This window comes from Sinocyclocheilus grahami, unplaced genomic scaffold, assembly GCF_001515645.1.
Source record: "Sinocyclocheilus grahami isolate Dianchi unplaced genomic scaffold, SAMN03320097.WGS_v1.1 scaffold369.1, whole genome shotgun sequence".
In the NCBI taxonomy this organism is placed as follows: Eukaryota; Metazoa; Chordata; class Actinopteri; order Cypriniformes; family Cyprinidae; genus Sinocyclocheilus; species Sinocyclocheilus grahami.
In genome coordinates this window covers 341,146-361,490 of record NW_015505548.1, presented here as the reverse complement: position 1 = coordinate 361,490, position 20,345 = coordinate 341,146, and the positions used below count along the sequence as shown (strand labels likewise).

General features: G+C 34.4%; 1 protein-coding gene across 1 annotated transcript in view; it reads right to left on the bottom strand.

Moving 5' to 3' along the window:
- The window catches only part of dock1 (dedicator of cytokinesis 1), a 270,237-nt gene that overhangs the window by 166,656 nt on the left and 83,236 nt on the right, over window positions 1-20,345 (bottom strand). Inside the window, exons 22-26 of the mRNA XM_016230377.1 lie at window positions 19,459-19,484; window positions 18,289-18,359; window positions 15,659-15,765; window positions 9,541-9,668; window positions 6,211-6,306 (exon numbers count right to left, since the gene is read on the bottom strand). Of these exons, the coding sequence (XP_016085863.1) occupies window positions 6,211-6,306; window positions 9,541-9,668; window positions 15,659-15,765; window positions 18,289-18,359; window positions 19,459-19,484 (428 nt within the window). The remainder of the gene's footprint in view (window positions 1-6,210; window positions 6,307-9,540; window positions 9,669-15,658; window positions 15,766-18,288; window positions 18,360-19,458; window positions 19,485-20,345) is intronic.

Genomic DNA, 20,345 nt, shown 5'->3' with positions numbered 1-20,345 from the left:
CACATATATATATATATATATATATATATATATATATATATATTAATTCTTATGGGAATCAAATTTCTGCACTGTCAAGTGTTTACCTTTGACGGACTGTCTGGTCTGGTAGCGTGTGCTGGAGTTGTTGGCTGAGGTCTGGGGCTGTGCTTGGCTCTGAGGAGCCGTCTCACCTTGTTGTTGTTGCTGTCTCTGCACCTTCTGAGATGATGTCTGGAATTTACCGCCAGCCGGGTTCAATGTTGCAGGCCGCTGGGCCGGCTGTGTGTTCTCCTTGGGCAGCAGAGGGCGCTGTTTTTTCCCCACATTGGAAGCAACAGGGACAGCAGACATGGGTTGAACAGCCGAGGTGGAGGTGGCTTGAGTGGTAGATGCAGTTGTGACGGTGGCTGGTGGCTTGATGGCTGATTCGGCTGCATCTTTTGGACCAGGATTGATGGAAGATGAAGTGTTATCTGTAGAAGAAGAAGCTGATGTGCTGGTAGCACAACATGGATTAAATGAAAATCTGTTTTTCACGACCATTTTCAGTGAAATGTAACGCAAAGAACTGTGTGTGTCCAGAACCAGAGTGAAAGCCATACTGATCAAACATCAAACATTCCTTTTTAGATGAAAGAACATTTCAGTGACTAAAATATCTAGCAAAACAGGGTTAAAATCATCTCCAGCGATACAGATTTCATGACATCACAAGAGCAAAGCATTCTGGGAATGTCACAGCAGAGGCCATCCACAGATACGTGCCAACGTCTTTTAAAAAGGGCAAATTAAGCCACTTGACTGACAAAAAACACAACCTCTCCACTGAATTCACTCTCTCCCTGTTGGCAACTTCAGAAACACAATTCAAACTCCTCTCCTATCACAACGGTTGTGATTCTCAATAGCTCTACTGTAGCCTAAAGAGACGATTAGTTGTTTTCTGTTCCTTAAAAAAAAGTGCAATTTATTTATTATGTGCAATATTGTGGATTTTATACAGTTTTTAAAACTATTTACTATACAAAATAAAACATAAAAAATACAAAGAGTGGCTCCGTTATCTGAGTCTGTTTGACACTTCTGGATGTATCATGCATTTCACAGCTTTATTTTATCCATAGGCATTTTTTTATTTTATTTAATAAAATGATATAAATAAATTAGTAAAATACAGTTTACTTTTATTTTATTCAAAGCAAAAATAGTATTCGGCTAAAAACAAATTATTAATTGTTACACATGATATAAATGTTTATTTATCTAATTTTATGAGGGAGGAAAAAACTCATAAATCACTGCAAATGAGGTAAATAAATTAGAGTTAGCTGACATTAAAGGTCCCCTGAAATGCTTAGAAACACGCAGCATTACTCTATGTGTGGACGTCATTTAAACTGAAACAGGAAGACAGGGTGGGACATATCAAGCAGCCCGTCCCTTTTTAAAACAGCCAATAGCGGTCGTTTATATCACAGCTTGGGCTAGAGCCGTTCAGAGCCATTGAGCTCCGTAAAGCTGCATTTGACAGGGCATGCCAGCCACAATCTCATCCATATTGCTATAAAATATAGCATTCTGTGTAGAAAATACAATGGAAAGCATATTTACACAGTTTGAATCGTTCCCTGTCCCCTATATAGTGCACTACGTGCCATTCACTGTACAGAAAATATTAATTCTGTGGACAAGTGACCGATTTCAGCCACGGCTTCAGCATCTATTTTATAGTGTAGGGGGCAGGCGCTTCAGTTTCTAGAGAGCATTTGATTGGACAGAAAGTTTGATGAGAAGCCGAAGTACGATGTGACGTCAAAAAAAACGTTGAGCCGTTTTGGCGGAAGTGACGAACTGCAAGCTTTGAATGCTTATATCTTCTAAATGCAAATTTTGTCACTGTTTTGGAGCACACTGCCTTATAGATAACCTTAAGACTAACATATTGATACTAACACCCAAAAAACTTTTTTTCAACTAATCAACTAATTTTGATTTCATGGGGACTTTAACTAAGCTCAACTAGCCTGAGGGTGAGTTTTCAATGGTGGTCTCATATCAGAATTGTATAATGTTGTATTTCACCGGAAATTTGGCAGTGTTGATTTCAGGTACCCTACTGTGGCATTGCAGATGCTAATTGTTGGAATGTGTAAATATGTGTGAATAGCAGCTTTAGATTCAGAAGGAAGTGAGATCTGTTCCCATCATGTTCACCATTTCGTCCGCCCAGATTACACTGGATAAGAATAAACCCACTGTAGTGATCTAGGAGCAGCAGGGAGAGAATAAATAAATAAATAAATAAATAAAGTACAAATACAGACCCGATGACTACGATTCACTCCAGATGGCAACAGCAAGTTCATGGGATTGATTCTGTGGATTTATTTAATATTAGTACAAAGCCTGCTGTGAGGATCACGATAACAGTGTTGAGAGAGAGAGTTTCAGAAAAACATCTGAGGCGGAATAACCCTCAAAAGAGTCAAATTAAAAATAAAATAAAAAAATAAATAATAATAATTCATAAAAAAACTACATAAAAATCAGTAAATGAAATAAATAAAAAAAGTAGCTTTGCGTTATATTGTAATTTTAATAAATATTTAGTTTAGACTGTCAATGATTACATATATTTTTATAATATTTTATAAAATATATTATATATATTTTAGTTAATTAGTTTGAGTGGGGAAAAAGAAGCCCACATGGATATTGATGTATTTGTGCATCGTCAATTTAAAATAAAAAAATATAAATAAAAAAATATAATAAAGCTGTTTTGGAGCAAATATATTATTTAAATAAATAAATAAATAAATAAAATGTTCCTTTGAAGGGATCGTCAATGTATTTCTCTACCTCCCTCTCATTTTCCAGCAGCAAAGCGAAAGAGACTAAGAGTTATTAAAATTCTCCAGGTCACAATGAAGGAGTGTGTGTGCATTTCCATGTTTATTAAGCTGGGAATTCCCATGCATGCTTGCAGCGGCAAATGTTCGGTATTTCCCATGCGAGAGTTTGAAAAACTCATCTGAAAAGCACTTAAAGGAGGACAGTCAGCAAAAACCTACAGATAGAAATAAATCAATCTGAAGAGCCTCTCTATCATCACAAATGTATATTTAATGCACAGAGAATGTGGTGAGAATGTAAATCGAAGAGGATTTTGCTGCACTGATGCTGCAGACCGTACCCGCCGTCAGGCCTGGAATGTCAATCAAACAGAGCAGCCAATCAAAAGCCTGCTTTCTCCACCTGGCCCCGCCTACTGCAGAGGAATGGGGGGGGCTAAAAAAAACTGAATATACACAAGCACTGATCCTGACAAAGAAGAAAAAAGCCTCCTGGATGGTAAAGATGAGGTTTATAAGGACTTAAATGCAACACATGCAGAGAAAAGATTAAAACGCTAACATCAGATCATAAAATACTGGAGTGGTGATCCTCCAGATCTTTTTGTCTGATCATGCAAAACTCACTATATATGCAACATATGATGCTGCAGAGGTTGTTCTGAGTGGTTTTTAGCATATTGCTATGCACTTAATGTGTTCTAGATGGTTAACATTGCATTGTTAAATGGTTGCTAACATACATTAGGTGAAAAATAGTGTGTGTGTGTGCACGCGCTGACCAGTCTCATTTAAATTCTACACTCATATCCAGCAAAACCACAGAGAAAAGTTAATGCATAAACCTGAATCCAAGCAACAGAGCCCTGACAAACAAGGTCAGCGTGAAAGAGCTGCTCACAGAGAGCAAATACACACACACACACATTAAATGTACTATCAATCTACACACAATTCAACCAAATCTGCAGCACATACATTCTTAAACATACTTATACTTAAAAAAGCATAAACAGACAGCTTCAATCACAAGAAGTCAAATCTATAAATCTGAGACCTTCAAATATTGAAATTCAGCAGTAAATAATGACATGTTTGCATAATTAAAAGTAGGGGCTGGGATTTTTTTTTCTTTTTCTTTGGCACTGTTCTAAAATGGCATAAAATGAAGATGGTTTTTCAATGATTTTTCAAGCAACATTTTAAGCCATTTATTGCCAATTAGATACAAAATGTTGAATTTAAAATAATTTTATCAAGAATTAGTCTATCAAAAACAATTATTTTTTAACTGTCATTTTTATGCATCAATATAACAAATGCATACTAAAATAATAAATTAAAAAAATCATGCAAACAATAGAGCACGGCACTACCAATGCCAAGGTCACGCATAAGCTCAAAAAGCCACTTGTAGCCAATTAGATTTTTACAGATGAATTTAAACAAAATTTAATCAAGAATTGAATAACCTTATTAAAAAATAATCATGTTTTAGCACTGCTTTTCAGTAAATGAATACAAGAATATTTACTTATCATTGTAATGCATCAATATATTTTATTATATCTCAAGTTATTTTATCTCAAACAGTAGAGCATGGCACTAGCAACGCCAAGGTCATGGGTTCGATTCCCAGGGAATGCATGAACTGAAAAAGCCATTTAGAAACTACCACAAGAATACTTATTAATAGTTTTTATGCATCAATATAACAAATACATAATAAATATAAATGCATACTAAAAAAGCTCAAATAGTAAAGCATGGCGCCAGCAACACCAAGGTCACAGGTTCGATTCCCAGAGAATGCATGAATTGAAAATGCAAAAAGTCGATTTGGACAAAAGCATCTGCCAAAATGCATAAATGTGAAAGTAATAAACATCTGCCTACATACAAATTTGAATCTATTACAAAAACCATGCACATACCTGTGTAAACATTTACTGATGATGCCAATTATTAAAAGATTCGATTCAATGAAACTGAACCGATTCACAGAAATGACATTAATTCTCTCATACTCAAGTCAGAATGAAACTAGTTTAATGGCAGTCTAATACTCAGTTTTCATAAATGTTGGATATTTCGCCCAGCCCTCTTGCTGGCAGATGTGCTCGGCTTGGCACACGATTGGACCGCATAAGACAGAGGGATTTACTGAAAAGGTCAGCAAAGAGTACATGTACCCTGAGAGCGATGAATGGGCATTATGTGACTCGACCATTAGGACTTGAGCATCTGGAGTTTAGAGACCTTTTAACATAAGCTCAGTAGAAAGAAGAGGCATAAATCAGAGGTTAGTTCTATAGTAACACCACAGCGCAGAGCTACTTACTGAACTCTAGTGGAGAGAGAATGATGGTGGGGTAATAACTGAGAAAGGCAGGAAAGTACTTCAGTTGCACATCCATGTTCAAGACTCAATCACTAGACACTTCCACACATATGGCTGTGAGCGTTAGGGGTGTAACGATATACCAATGCCACGGTTCGTTTCGGTTCGGTTCAGTTCGCTATGGGGGCAGGGTTCATGGCATGGCACCAGCAATGCTAAAGAATACTAGATTCACATTTAACATTTAAGTTTTGTCAAATATCTATATATATATTATTTTTTTTCCACTCATTTTATTATTTCATTATTTTCATTATCTCTTAAAGGGGTCATATGATGCCATTTCAAGTTTTCCTTTCTCTTTGGAGTGTTACAAGCTGATTGTGCATAGATAAGATCTTTTTTTTTTCCACTCATTTTATTATTTCATTATTTTCATTATCTCATAAAGGGGTCATATGATGCAATTTCAAGTTTTCCTTTCTCTTTGGAGTGTTACAAGCTCTTGGTGCATAAAGAAGATCTATAAAGTGGGCATAGAGGACCTACAATAATGTACAGTATTTGAAAAATAATGTGTTAAAAGCATGTCAACATATTCTGTTACACCAAATAAACAAAATAAAGATCTTTAAAAAAGCATCATATGACCACTTTAATAATGTTGTTGTTGTTGTTATTGTATGTGGTTGTTGTGTACTACTGCAGCTTTTGAGTCCAAGACAAAGTTCCTGTAAAGGACAATAAAGTATAACTTAATTTAACATAGTACTGTACACACACACTTATATTATGTAAACAACAACTTTTATTTAGGATGCGATTAATCGCGATTAATCGTTTGACAGCACTACTTTTAACTTAATACTAATAATTGCTCTCTGTTAGTTCATGTAAATAGACATTTGAGAATTGCAGACAGCAGCCCAACTGCACTGGTAGAACACACTGTTACTAACCACAGACACAGGAAAGCCCAAAACTCAGCACATCCCAAAGGAACAAGCCTGTGACAGATAGAGAAACACTTACTATGAGAGCAGAATCTCGGCCCATGGAGATCACAGTCCTGTTTACCGTCCTCAGCAGCTTCTCCATTATGATCTGAACGTGCCACTGCGTCGGGCCCTAAAACCACACAGAAATACACCACTAATAAATGATTTATCCACATAAGTAGGGTTGGGTATCGAGAACCGGTTTCACATTTCCAATAATCGGGTATTCGATAAGACATGTTCATTTCGATTCCGCTTAACGATTTTAAACTATTTAAGTGCAGGAAGGGAAAGAACTTGCACACTGTTTGCGTGCAGCACAGAGAACAGCGGTCCCGATGCAAGTTCCCGACCTATGTTCGTTCTCGAACTGTTCCGTGCATTTCCACAAAGGTTGTTCCGGGCCAGAACTGACTTCTCTTTCACATTTATCGACCAGTATGCACGAAATACGTAGGTATATCATCATAAACACAGCTGTTTTTTTTGTCTTAAGTGAATATAAACAGATGAGAAAGAAAACGCATGTGTAACAGTATTTTTAGATCTGTGTGTGTTCGGTGTTAAAGAGTCAGCCGTCTAATAAAAGTGCTGCCTATCATTAATGTTAATCAAAGAACAAAAGAAAAGAATTAACTGACTGAATATCTTTCATAAATTTAATGAGGATTTATCAATATTTTATTTATGAAAAGAAAATTATGCAGTGTTTTTAAACTTTTGATTTCAATTTCTGTACCTGACATTTGTTCAGTTTTATTTATTTATGCTATTGCTAATTAATTTGTTTACTTGTCTTTAACAATTGAACGTTTCAAATTTATATTAGTCTAGTTGTTTTTTTCTGTGGTATTTTTTTTTATATAACCATAGACATAAAACAGATTAAATATGTTTGACATCTAAATTTGTTTAATGGATTTTTTAATCTTATTGGAATCGGAATTAGGAATCGATAAGAATTGGAATTGATAAGCAGAACTGGAATCAGAATCAATCAAATTCAAACGATACCCAACCCTACACATAAGACAACATTTTCCGAACAAACAGTGACAAACACCGTTTCAGTGGCCTTAATTGGTCTAAAAAAAAAAAAAAAAAAAAGAATCAATCAATCATAAGTTTCTCACCATTTATCTGGAATTGCAGCATAATACATCATTTATATCAAGCCGCATGAATGATAATCTTAACCTCGCTGAAATAAGTAACATGAGAATTGAAATCTTTTTTCTTTATTAAATTCTGTCAATTTCAGACACGTTCATGCTGAACATGACCTTGTGTTTATAAAATAAACAATAGATTAACCTTTAAATGTATTTTGTCTATTCAGTGACTTCCTCATTTGACACAAGTTCTGTGAATTATCTAATTTTGACATTTAGAAAACGACAAACATTTACAAAATTCACACATTAAAATTATTATATTTTATCATTAAATAATTGTACATGCAAATATATGATTAATTTGATTTATCAGAATAGCATGTCATGATTTTTTTCACTTAAAAAAATCAATTTAAATAAATAAATAAATACAATTTTCATGGCCGGTATGAAATATCTATAGGCAGTAAATTGTGTTTTCTACAAGGAAAAACATTTGGTGTAGAAACAATTCTCATTTCCAGTCAATTTCACAATTAATTGCAAAGAAACAGCAAGCTGTGTGTATGTGTGTGTGTGTGTGTGTGTGTGTGTGTGTGTTAGAGGCCATCCTGATACACTCACAGCAGATCGTCAATTATTAAACAAGCTTTTCCAAGGTCCTCCTCAAAGGATGCTGCTGATCTCCAACCACAGATGAGAGTGAGTGAGAGAGAGAGAGAGAGAGAGAGAGAGAGAGAGAGAGAGAGAGAGAGCTCTGCGCTAGACTGTGACGTGCTTATTACGTAACACACACGCACACACTCAATTATCAAGCATACACTCACACACACCCACTCGCACAATGGTTCAAAGGATGCTTCACCCACAACACCAGGTAGTGAGGAAATCAGTGACATACATACATGCGTGTGTAAAGCAGTGTTATTTTAGTATCTTCAAGATACTATTATAGTTTTTATTAATATTTGAATTAGTTCTTATTTTTAGATTTTCTTTTTAATTTAATGGGTTTTAGGGAGTAATTTATTTTTTCCATTTTGGATGTCAGTTTTGCTAAAAAAATAAAAATAAATAAAAAAAAACTATAGATAGTTGTAATATCCATTTAGTTTTTAAAATAATTTTTCATTTCGGTTTTAGTTATTTTAGCACATTTTGTTTTTATATTTTCTGCTTTCATTCAAATTTGTAAAAAAAATGTTTGTCATTTGTATTAGTTTTTTTAATGTCTATAGCTTTTGCCGTTTTAGTTATTTTAGTATGTTATTTTTTTATTCTCTACTTTCATTTTTTGTTAAAGTTTTAGTAATTTTGTTATGTTTTTGACATTTTTATTAGTTGTTTTAATGTCTATATTTTTTTTGCATTAATTTTTATCAGTTTTAGTTATTTTAGTACATTTTATTGTTATATTTCCTGAGTTTTTAATTTTAGTTAAAGTTCTAGTATTTTCATTGTGTTGTCACTTTTATTAGTTTTTTAACTAAGTCTATATCGTTTAGATTTAGTCTATATAGTTTTCTATACAGTTTTTATTCATTTTAATTCAGTTATTTTAGTACAGCAAGTTAAACTAAATGAAAATTAGTTTAGGTTTAGTTTATGCTTTTATATATATATATTTTTATATTTAAGTTTATTTGATTTCAAGTAAAAAAAAAACAATTTTAGTTTTAGTTTAGTACACAGAACTACAGTAAAGGTGAGAGTGTTTAATATGCAGTTTACTGTCAAGTATTTAATCACTCTATTATTCAAAACCACTCAATATACAAAAAAAAAACCTTATGCAAATGAGACTTTAAAAATGCACTTATTCTAAAAGTAGCACTAAAGGACATTTCATTTAACAGAGACGTTATGGAAGTTTTCTATTGATCACGACGGCAGTGATTGATCAAATGACGGAGAAGAGAGCAGTGCATCTGGATATCTGCCCGGGTAAATTGCAGTCGAGCGCCATAGAAGCCCATTAACAGTCAGAACACGAGCCAAAAATTAACCAACCATAATTAAATAAAATCACATCTCTGAGTGGGTCACATACCGGTCATTAAAGATGAAGGATGTGACATGAGATAAACACACAGAATTGCCTTTCAGTGAACACTTTACAGTGAATACTCCACTTTAGGAGACTTTGCTTTTCCATTTTGGGGTGGAAAAAAAGCAGAGACCTGTCTGTGTGTGTGTGTGTGTGTGTGTGTGTGTGTGTGTGTGTGTGTGTGTGTGTGTGTGTTTCTCACCACATCCTTCCTGTAAAGCACCTCCAGGATGTTGCTGAGCAGCTGACAGCAGGAGTCCAGCTCTTCATGATTCTCCAGGTGAAGTTTGAGCTGCTCCGTCATCAAAGGCAACAGGATCTCTCTGCAGTCTACACACACACACACACACACACACAACAGGTGAAATAACCTCTTTACAAGCTGAAGTGAGCAAACTCGCAGACCTGAAATATTAAATATATCAGCCTACTAGCCGACCTGTTTTTAAATAAATAACTATAGACCACATTGAAAACATGGAAATCTAAATCTTTTCAAAACCACAAAATCTTAAAAATTCAAAACAAATAAATTGTATTACATAAAATAAACCAGAAAGATTTAGTCTTCTGCACTACAGCTAACCAAACATAACCAGATGAGTTAATGAAAATGTATATGCATCATGACAATTTATATAAAATAAAAGATTTGTAAATGCTGAATTAAAAAGAACAGTTTATTTTTATTAAAAATTCTAAATAAATAAAACGTAGGTGACTAAGCAAATGCAAGTAAATGAGCATCAATGATTATAAAGACAACTTGTAATAAAAAATAAAAATAATATAAAGTTGAAAATGCTGCATTTAAAAGAACAATTATTTTATTAAAAGTTCTAAAATTAAAAAAATTACAAATAAAAATAAAAAAGTTGAAAGCGCTGAAGAAAACAATTTTTTTATTCAAAATTCTAAATAAATAGAAAATGAACAAATACATGAGTAGATCATACTGAAAATGTGAAAATCTAAATCTTTTTAAAACCATAAAATCTAGTTTTAAATCAAGTCAAAACAAATAAATGGTATAACATTACTGACCAAATGAGAGTATAATGAGTGTCTTTGATTATAACAATAATTTGGTATAATAAAAGAAAGTAAATAAAAATAGATGTGAACATGCTGGAATTAAAAGAACCAACTATATTTTAATAAAAATACAAACAAACAAGTGTTTGTACTATGAATTGTCAAGGAACAAAATGGCCAAATATTTTCTGATTAAAAGGCCTCAACAAAATCTCTCTATCCTTGCAGACTACAAACAGATCTCATCTCATCTCATCACACACACACACACACACCACTTGAAAGTGCAGATTGACATCTGCTCCATAGCTACAGGGAAAGAAATCAAATGCCATAAAACCAATAAAACAGGAAGTGGGCGTGGCACATAATCTGTCAATCAACATAGTAGGCGGGGTTTTGTGAGTCTGTGACAGTTGAATCAATGTAAATCTGTTTTTCTTCAATGAGGAGTCATTACTGGAGCAAACACACACAGAAACTCCCGCTGGCTTTCCTGAAAGCTCATTTATCATGCTGTTCAGGCCAGTTTAAACTCGTGCAAATAAATCCACACTATCCTTTTACGACCGCATGCACAATACACTTATGCATTAAATAACTGACCTGTCCGTGAACTTTGAGATTGCACTTTACCAGGCAGAATTAAAATCAGGGTCACAGCAGTATAACTCACAGCGTCTGACATTAGCAGTGAGCCGGGTTTCCTCAAATGAGTCCTGACTTCTGCTTTCCTTCATTTTACTCAACAAAGACAAACTTTGCACAAGCTATTCCAGGACAGAAGTCTGAGATTCCCAGGACACGTCAACAAACACACAGCTACAAACAACAGCAATGAACGCGCAGCCATTTATTTCAATAGTTTTCTTGTAATCTAGATGGTAAAGTTTAGATTTAAAAAGTACCAAGCTGAAACCATGCATTTTTCAGAGAAACAAATAACTGCTGAATTTAACGTTTTTACATTTATGTTTTCCATACTTTTTATGCGGAGTTATGTTAATAATCAATACATATTATATGAATTGCTAGAGTATTTGATTCTGATCATGGTCATCTGTGGCCAAATATGTCCCACATTCTCTCTTTTCTTGCATAATAAAATAATTAAAACTGAAACTTCAATTGCTTACTAATTATAATAATAATTATTATTATTATTATTAATAATATATTTATTTATTTGTTTATATGTGGAAATATGTGGTAATAACCTGCACCATTATTTGCATGAGTTATCACTGTTGAATAGCGGTCTATCATTGTGGCATGAAGGATTTTACATTTAATTCTCTAAAAATCACATGGAAATAAAATAAAAAGAATATAAATAAAATATAAATAAAAAGAAAACAGATACATAAATAAATGCATAAACGCATTCAAATGTAAATACATGTATAAATAAAAATTTAATTAAAATAAATAAGTAGATACATAAATGAAAAAATAAATAAAACAAAAATAAATCCATAAATTAAATGAATATAAACAAATGCATATAAAAAATGTAATAAAACAAACAAATCAATAGTTAGTACAAAGACATGGTTGCTGTAAAGGAACTAAATGCAAAGATCAATCTGCAGGTTCATTTCAGTTCAGGGTCGTCCAGGTCAGCACAATGAGTGGTGCATCTCTTTTAGAAGAGCAGAGTTTCCCGTGTTACCTTCATAAAATGCAAAAGGAGAATCGCAGATGCTGTTTTCACACTCCTGTTCAGTCGGACAGAAGGTCAGTGAAAGTTTTTACAGCAGTGCATTTACAACCTTTCAGATGAACACTGATGTTACTTTCGTCGGCTGAAAACATTCATCTAGCCTCTGTGCATTTAGAGAGGGAACAACAGGTTACAGGAGACACGGAGAGACTGATCCAAAGCTCAGAGAGCGGCTTTACTCAGACTGAAACATCGACTACAGAGCCACTGGCTCCTGTAATTTAAGGTTCACTTCTTTACATTAAATTAAAGAATCATTTGATAAAGATGGTCATTGAGAAGCACAGTCACCCTTGCTAACATTCAGTTTTGTGTCTGATTGTTGAGGATATACTGCAGTGACTGAAAATGCATATGGAGACGCATCAAATTCTGAAAATATTAGGTATCATAAGGAAGCTGGATTAAGCGCTCTACTGTTTGGAACGGCTTTCACACATGTGCAATGATGCCTTAAAATACCGTCTAGGTAGGAAACTCAGACCAAGGCTAGAAAGTGAGAGCGACCAAAGAAGAGAGAGAAAAGCACTGAATCTACATCTTCAGCAGACTAAACTGAGATTGTAAAGCCAGGGGAAAAGTTTAATTTATGTTTCATCAGAGATATTACTTATTACTTAAAATAAAATTAATAATAAAAAGAATAAAATAATGCATGCATAACTAAATGCTTAAATAAATAAATGCCTTAAAATTAATAAATACATTAATGTACAAGTGCATTAAAATAATATAAAATAAATAAATCCTTATATAAATGCATGAATAAGTGCAGAAATAAATGCATAAATATATATTAAAATAAATAAATAAAAGACGTTATACTCCAAGTCAAAAGGCACAGTCATCATGAATTGGATGATGATGAAACCAATCATCAGTCTGTGTTTACAGAAGTGAAAAGCATTTAATCACAGGCTTTATGGTTGTCCATGATTTCATATTGATGTGTGGCACCAATTTAAACACTGCATTTGACATTTTCTGAAGAAAATGTGAGTGGTGCTTGACCTTTGATAAGATCGGCAACCTCCAGAATGAGCGTTAGTAATAGTCACTCTCGCTCACCTGGGAAAACAACCATTAAAAATGCATAGTAGTATGCGGTCAAACAGAACTCAGAAATTAACTTCAGAATAACGCTCATTAGACTGAAACGAAAAGTGAAATCCTCTGGAAACACGTCATTTGCGCGAGTCAACAATCATGTGAAGTTTACATTAGCTAAATATGTTTAGAATAAATGGAAGTTAACAAATCTGTGCTGAAGCGCAACGAACCCCACACACACACACATTGCTCAGAAAACAACAAGTGACACCAGCCGCGAACGCTCAACACATTTGTTCAGGTTAGACAGGCCCATTTGTGGGTAATTTATTCCAGTGGATCTGTTGGCACTGGAAAGTGCGTGCTGGAGGAATCAGCGGCCGCAAACACACTCTGAGATGAGCCGCCCTTCAGCGAGACACGACAAAAAGATCTACAGCTCAACAACTTCTCAAATCTCATTTTTCCACTACTACTGGTGCCACAAACACTGGCAGAGTTTGAAAGACCAGCAGCTGCTTTCAAAGCACAGAGGTCTGAAGAAATGACAAACCCAGAAATGTTTTTTAAAATTCAGTCAGCTAAACTATTATTTAACCAGCTTACAAAAATAAGTTATATTATATAATATTAATTCACTGTACCTGAGAACTCTTCCAAAAATAAGTAATAATTCACAAAAATAATATTCATCATAATTTAACAAACAATTAACGCTTGTGGAATATTTACCAAATAATCTGATTATTTGGAAATGAATCAAATTTTTTATTGGTCTCATTCATTAAATCCTGATTTCTTTCTGTCGTTCCTTATGAGAGTGAGAGAGACTGAAGCGCATGAGACAGCGCAAGGACGCGTGATGAGTGATTTAATTAAATCAGAACAGAAGACACATCCACAGATAATTACTGCTGAATGACGTGCATCTACTTACAATCTACCCGCAGAGCTGCCATATGTCACTGCTTTAACACACACACACACACCATTGTTACACACTGCATCATGCATGCCATTGACAAACATTCATGAGGATTTCTGCAAGAAACGTCCCAATACAGAACTTTCTGCAGACAACTGTATCATATCAAAGGGTGGTTAAGCAATTACAAGTGCTTCTTAAATCAGACATTAATACAATATAACAAAGTGATTCTTAACTAGTAAGTTGCAACCCAAAAATGAGTGCAAGGTCAGTTTCAATGGGTTGCAAGCAGCAGAGAAAAACAGCAAAAGAAAAATCCATCCATTTTAACTTAAAAAATTAAGTTGAGTTGCTGCCGTACATTTCCGAGTATGATCAAATTTATGAAGTAATTGGTAACACTTTACAATAAGGTTCATTAGTTAACAACTTTAGTTAACATGAACTAAGCATGAACAATACTTCTACAGCATTTATTAATCTTAGTTCATGTTAATTTCAACAGTTACTACTGCATTATTAAAATCAAAGGTTGTGCTTGTTAGCATTAGTTAATGCGCTGTGAATTAACATGAACTAACTATGAACAACTGTATTTTCATTAACTAACATTAACAAAGATTAATAAATACTGTAATAAATGTATTTTTCATTGTTTGTTCATGTTTGTTCATGTTAGTTAATACATTAACTAACATTAACTAACGGAACCTTATTGTAAAGTGTTACCAAGTAATTTCAAATTAATTGATATTAAACTGACTTTAAAATCAAGTTGAATCTCATGTAACTTTAAAAAAAAGTTGAAATTGCTCAACTTATTTTGATGCGTTAAAGTAATTTGAAAACATTAGTTGCCATAAGTTGCTAACTGGTCATATTTTTTTAAATTCTTAACTGGCCAATCAAAATTTTGTCTAATTTAATTTTCTTATTCATGCTAATACTTTTGCCGGAACCTTATTGTAAAGTGTTACCAAGTAATTTCAAATTAATTGATATTAAACTGACTTTAAAATCAAGTTGAATCTCATGTAACTTTAAAAAAAAGTTGAAATTGCTCAACTTATTTTGATGCGTTAAAGTAATTTGAAAACATTAGTTGCCATAAGTTGCTAACTGGTCATATTTTTTAAATTCTTAACTGGCCAATCAAAATTTTGTCTAATTTAATTTTCTTATTCATGCTAATACTTTTGCAATGCAATGCAATGAAATTCATACCGGCCAGGTCATTTAAAGTTAACTAAAGTTAAATAAAGTTAACTCAATTTTATTTTACTAAAGTTTAAATGGGAAAATGGAGACCAATATGGGTACGGATTAATTTTTATATTCAAAGTCAAATAAAATAAAATAAATATAAATAACCCATTTCTATTGGGCAGGTCAAGTTAAAAAGGTTCTACCACTGCACTGTAAACATAAGGCCTCATATTTTACCATCAATAACATCAGAAGAGATGCACTTCCACAAAACGCATTAATCGCAGCATCTCACGCAGCTCACAGCATGAAGCGACCTTTAGAGAGAATGTGTGTGTGTGTGTGTGTGTGTGTGTGTGTCTGTCTGTATATACGTACCATGCTGAGTAAACAGGTCGCTGTGGACGATGTCAATCATGCAGTTCAACTTCTGCTTCACCAGACGCCCCAGAGGAACTTTGAGAATAAACTCACTGAACAGCTTACTGCAGAAAGAGAGAGAGAGAGAGAGAGAGAGAGAGAGAGAGGGGGGGGGGTCAGCACTGCTTTTAACTGCACAACTAGAACTTAGTTAACACTAACAGGTGTGTGTGTGTGAGAGTGTTTGCGCATGCCTCTCTTCTCATCTCTACTTGCTGTTGAAGTGACAGCTCATTTCTAAAACATGCTAAGTGCTACACCTCTCTGTCCTCATCTCAACACACACACACTCGAGCCCAGGGCACAACAGGAGAGCAGCGGCTCTTTTTGTGGAAAGAACTGGCACTTGAAGAAAGCGGGATGAGAGCGGTCTGGCAGACAATGACAGAATTCAGAGATGGCCTCATTCAGCGTTTGTTTGGTCTGTGTGTGTGTGTGTGTGTGTGGAACCCGCGACCTCTCTGCTGGGTAAACACACTTCTGTCACAATGAACTCTGAGCAAACAGCACAATAATAACTCAGTGTGTGCTAACCAGGCCTCCAGTCATTTTTTTCTGTCCTCAACGATAGTCAATAGTGCAAAACACATTTCCTGAAGCACCTGAACTGGCTCGTCCATCATTGGTCAGGCAAACAAAAGTCAGAATCTATGGTTTTACTTTTTGGGAGAATCAACAGATACAACAGACTTCCTTACTTTTGTCTCTGCATATTAAACTGAGAAAAAAATAATAATAATAAAATAAAATAAAAAGAGATTATGTGATGCTTGCCATGTCTAACAGTGCCTTTTACCCATTACTGTAATCATAGGAATGTAAACAGGAAGGAAAGCAAACAGAAAGAGAAAGGTGAAGGAGGAAAGGAGGTGGAAAGAAAAGGGAAATGTAAAAGAAAAGCAAATGAAAAGAAAAAGGGAAAGAAATAGAAAATGAAAGGCGAGACAAAAGGAAAATGGGAAAAGGGAAAGAGGCCAGGTTTATTCTCTCAACCAGCTGTTAAATACACCATCAGCTACTGACCAACCCATATCAGCTGACCACTAGCTGTTCTTGGCTGTAACTAGTTTATATGCATGCACACAAGCATTCAACAAATCTCAGTGTGAAACATCACTTATACAGCAACATCTGCAGCCAAACACAACAAGAACACAAATTATTCTGGGAATCTAACAAGAATCCCGCTGTTACAAATGTCACGTCTAGGAAAATTGGTTTGGTGAGGAAAGGCCGTTGTCAGCTAAACTTCTGAGAAGCAGCAGGATTCATGCCATCATCTCTCACTGTGTGTGTGTGTGTGCAGTAAATGTAGCCATCACAAGAGCCGCCTAACTCCATTATAATGCCACTCAGGGAGGAACGCATTATCCAGACCAACAGACGGGATGGGCGAGTGACCGCCGCATCTCCACGGCAACGGGATCACTTTGCGCTGATTGTGTGTTGAATCTAAAGCATATGAGAAAGCCTCGAGCGGCAAAGCGACATGGTAACTGTAATGACACACGAACAAAAGTTCATCAGGCAGAAAGATGTTAATGATGATCGGATCCAGTGTTTGAAACGTGTGAGGAGCATCAGACTGAAGAACTCCACTACTCAGACCTGATTTCATTAGCAGCCTCTCAGTCACTTAGATGGAGACAGACACACGAGGAGAGACACGGGAGGAGATGAAAGGCATGAGGAGAGACAAACGAGAGAGAGAGACATGGGGAAAGAGAGACAGGGTGAGGATAACAATATTGGTTTTTGTTTGTGAGAGACACAGCATGTGGAAAACAGAAAACAGACAGGATGAGGAGTGAGACGGGACAGGCAGGGAGACATGAGGAGAGAGAGACAGGATGAGCGGCAATATTGAGCAGAGCGATATTGTATAAGTAAAAAACTAAAAGTAAAATAAGGGTAATTCTAAGCCGATACAGTTACTAGCCAGATGACATTAAACATTTCAGCTAAAAAATAAATAATAATAAAAAAGAAATAAATAAAATAAATTATATATATTATATATATATATATATATATATAAATTAGTGCCTCATTTATTTATTTCAGAAATGATTTTTTTGTTTAAATATCATAAAGACATTCTGATATGTTTATAAAAAATAAAAAAATTAAAAAAAAATTAAAAAATTAAAAATACAATACAATATAAAGTAAAAACTAAATACAATTAATAGCTGGGAGACACCCACATTTCAAGTTAAAAGGTTGAGGCAAGATGGACAACAATGTAATTTGATTGTTTGTGTTTATTAATTTACTTAAATTTATTTATTTCAGAAGTGAAATTTTGTGTTTAAAACTCATGGACATTCACTCATATGATTATAAAAATTCAAAAATTCAAATAAAATAATGTAATGAAACCAAAATTAAAATAAACAAAATAAAATAAAAAGGTTTTCAATTTGTTGCTCATTCTTCAAATACACAACACTGCAAAACACTCACTTTTCTTAAACTCATTATTTACTTTTGCCTGTGTGCAAACATGCATTATTAAAACATGCTACTAACAACAACAGTTAATAAAGATCTTTATTCAAAAAAGATAAAAATAAAGATAAACTCACCTGAGCTCCTTTGGATCAAAGACCAGTTTCAGATCATTGACGATAGTCGGGACGTATTTCAGTGCAGCACCCTAGAATTCACAAAAAAATATATATTAGCATGATCAATGCTCTAAAAATCCTTTAAAACATGTTACATAAATTGAAAAAGAGGGGGAAAATCAGAGTTAGCCAGCATAAAAAAGCATTTTTGAGGATTGTGTTAATTTCTGCTGAATTGTGCTGTCCAAACTCTGTAAGGATGAACAATGAGGAATCGGAGTGACTTCACATTGTTTAAGAAACGACATGAAGGTGTCAAGAGCCTCATCTGATGATCATCAGAGACACTGGCTGCTGATATTTCTCATCAGTCCCTCTGCGCTCAGAGCTAATCCAGCTGTGCTGAACAGCCTGAGGAGTGAAAGATGAACCTCAAGATGGTCATAAAACACAAATACTAAAATACTCTCCAACACCCCGATCAATAAAGAGAGCACAGATGATCAATGAGCCATGAACACGCGTGTTTGACAAACTGAGTTTGCGAGTAGATCTTTAGACTCGAGATTGAATGAGAGTTGGTTCACATGATCCAAACAAGCAACTGACACTTATCATAATGCAATGCAATGATACAAATAAATAAATAAAACACAACAAACAATAGAAATTGTTCATTGCCTGAAATATAAATAAATAAATGTCCAACTAAAGTTCATCTGAAAGTGAAATACATAGTCTGTAAAAAAAAATAATACATTTTCAGTACATAAAATAAAATGTCAAAAAAATGAATAAATGAAAAAAAAACATGTCTAAATAATAAATAAATAAAACCAAACAAACAATTAATAATACATAAATAAATACAAACAAACAAGTTTCAGAATGTGAAATACAGCCGTTTAAAAAAAAAAAAGTTTCATACTGAAAAAAAAATTTATGTAAAAATAAATTAATAAAAAATAAATAATAACGTTTCAGAATGTTAAATAAATACATTTCCTCTATGAAACTAGTCAAATGTCCAGAATCTGTGAGAGTGACAGGTCAGTGTTGACACCTGTCAATCTAAAACACATCGATCACTACACAAGCAGATCTCAGCAGAATTTGATGCAGAATGGGAATGTCTACTGATCGGTTTCTCCAGTTGGTATAAATCTGTTTGGCTCTTCCAGTACTTACAAGGATGTTGATCTTGGTGACCTCACCTGATTTTCCAAGAACAATATTCAATCAAATTTTAGGGTTGGGGCTTCAACAACCTTCTGGTTTGTATGGGTAGTTTCTATTGTCTTTGATAGAGTTTGACAGGAATCTTGTTCCAGGATCAACAACAGGAAAACGTCGGGAAGCTTTAAAACCTTGTTTAAGACTCAACTCACAGCTTCTTTGTAAAACCGGTTTACTGCTATTCAGCTGATAAATGTCTGATTTTATTCTAGTCACACCTGAAGATGTGCGAGTCCTGAGAGTTTACAGATCTGGATTTAAAGCGGCTCCTTGCGGCTTTTGATCCTCATCCTGGTGTCGAATTCTGACGTACTTTGAAATCATTTAAAAGAAAAAAGAAAGCATCTGAAAGCGGTGTGAACCAAGAGTCAACACAGGCAGTGATGGATGGGTTATGAAGTTTCCCATTTGATAAATATTCTCTTCCCAGCAGCCCGCATAGCGTCTGATTTAACCTGAGAGTTTGCTGGGAAATGAGGTGTTGGAGTTCAAGTGTTTACTAAAAAAGGGAACATCTGAAGCCGTAACTTGCTTTTGATTTGATGTGTTTTGAAATTGTAACACACCAGTCAGGCCGAGAGTTTTACAGCAGTGACTTCACAGAAAGTTTGCCACTCTGCTGGAATACATCACACCGACTGCCCACATTTTAGGATGCTGGAGAGTTTGGATAACAATTACACATTTTCAAAGGACCGCACAAGCAACGCAAGGAAACAAAAAAAGTTATGGCTAAGAACTGATAAGATGGATGATGATACTAATACCAAGACCGATATATGTATGTATGTATGTATGTGTGTGAATATATATATATATATATATATATATATATATAT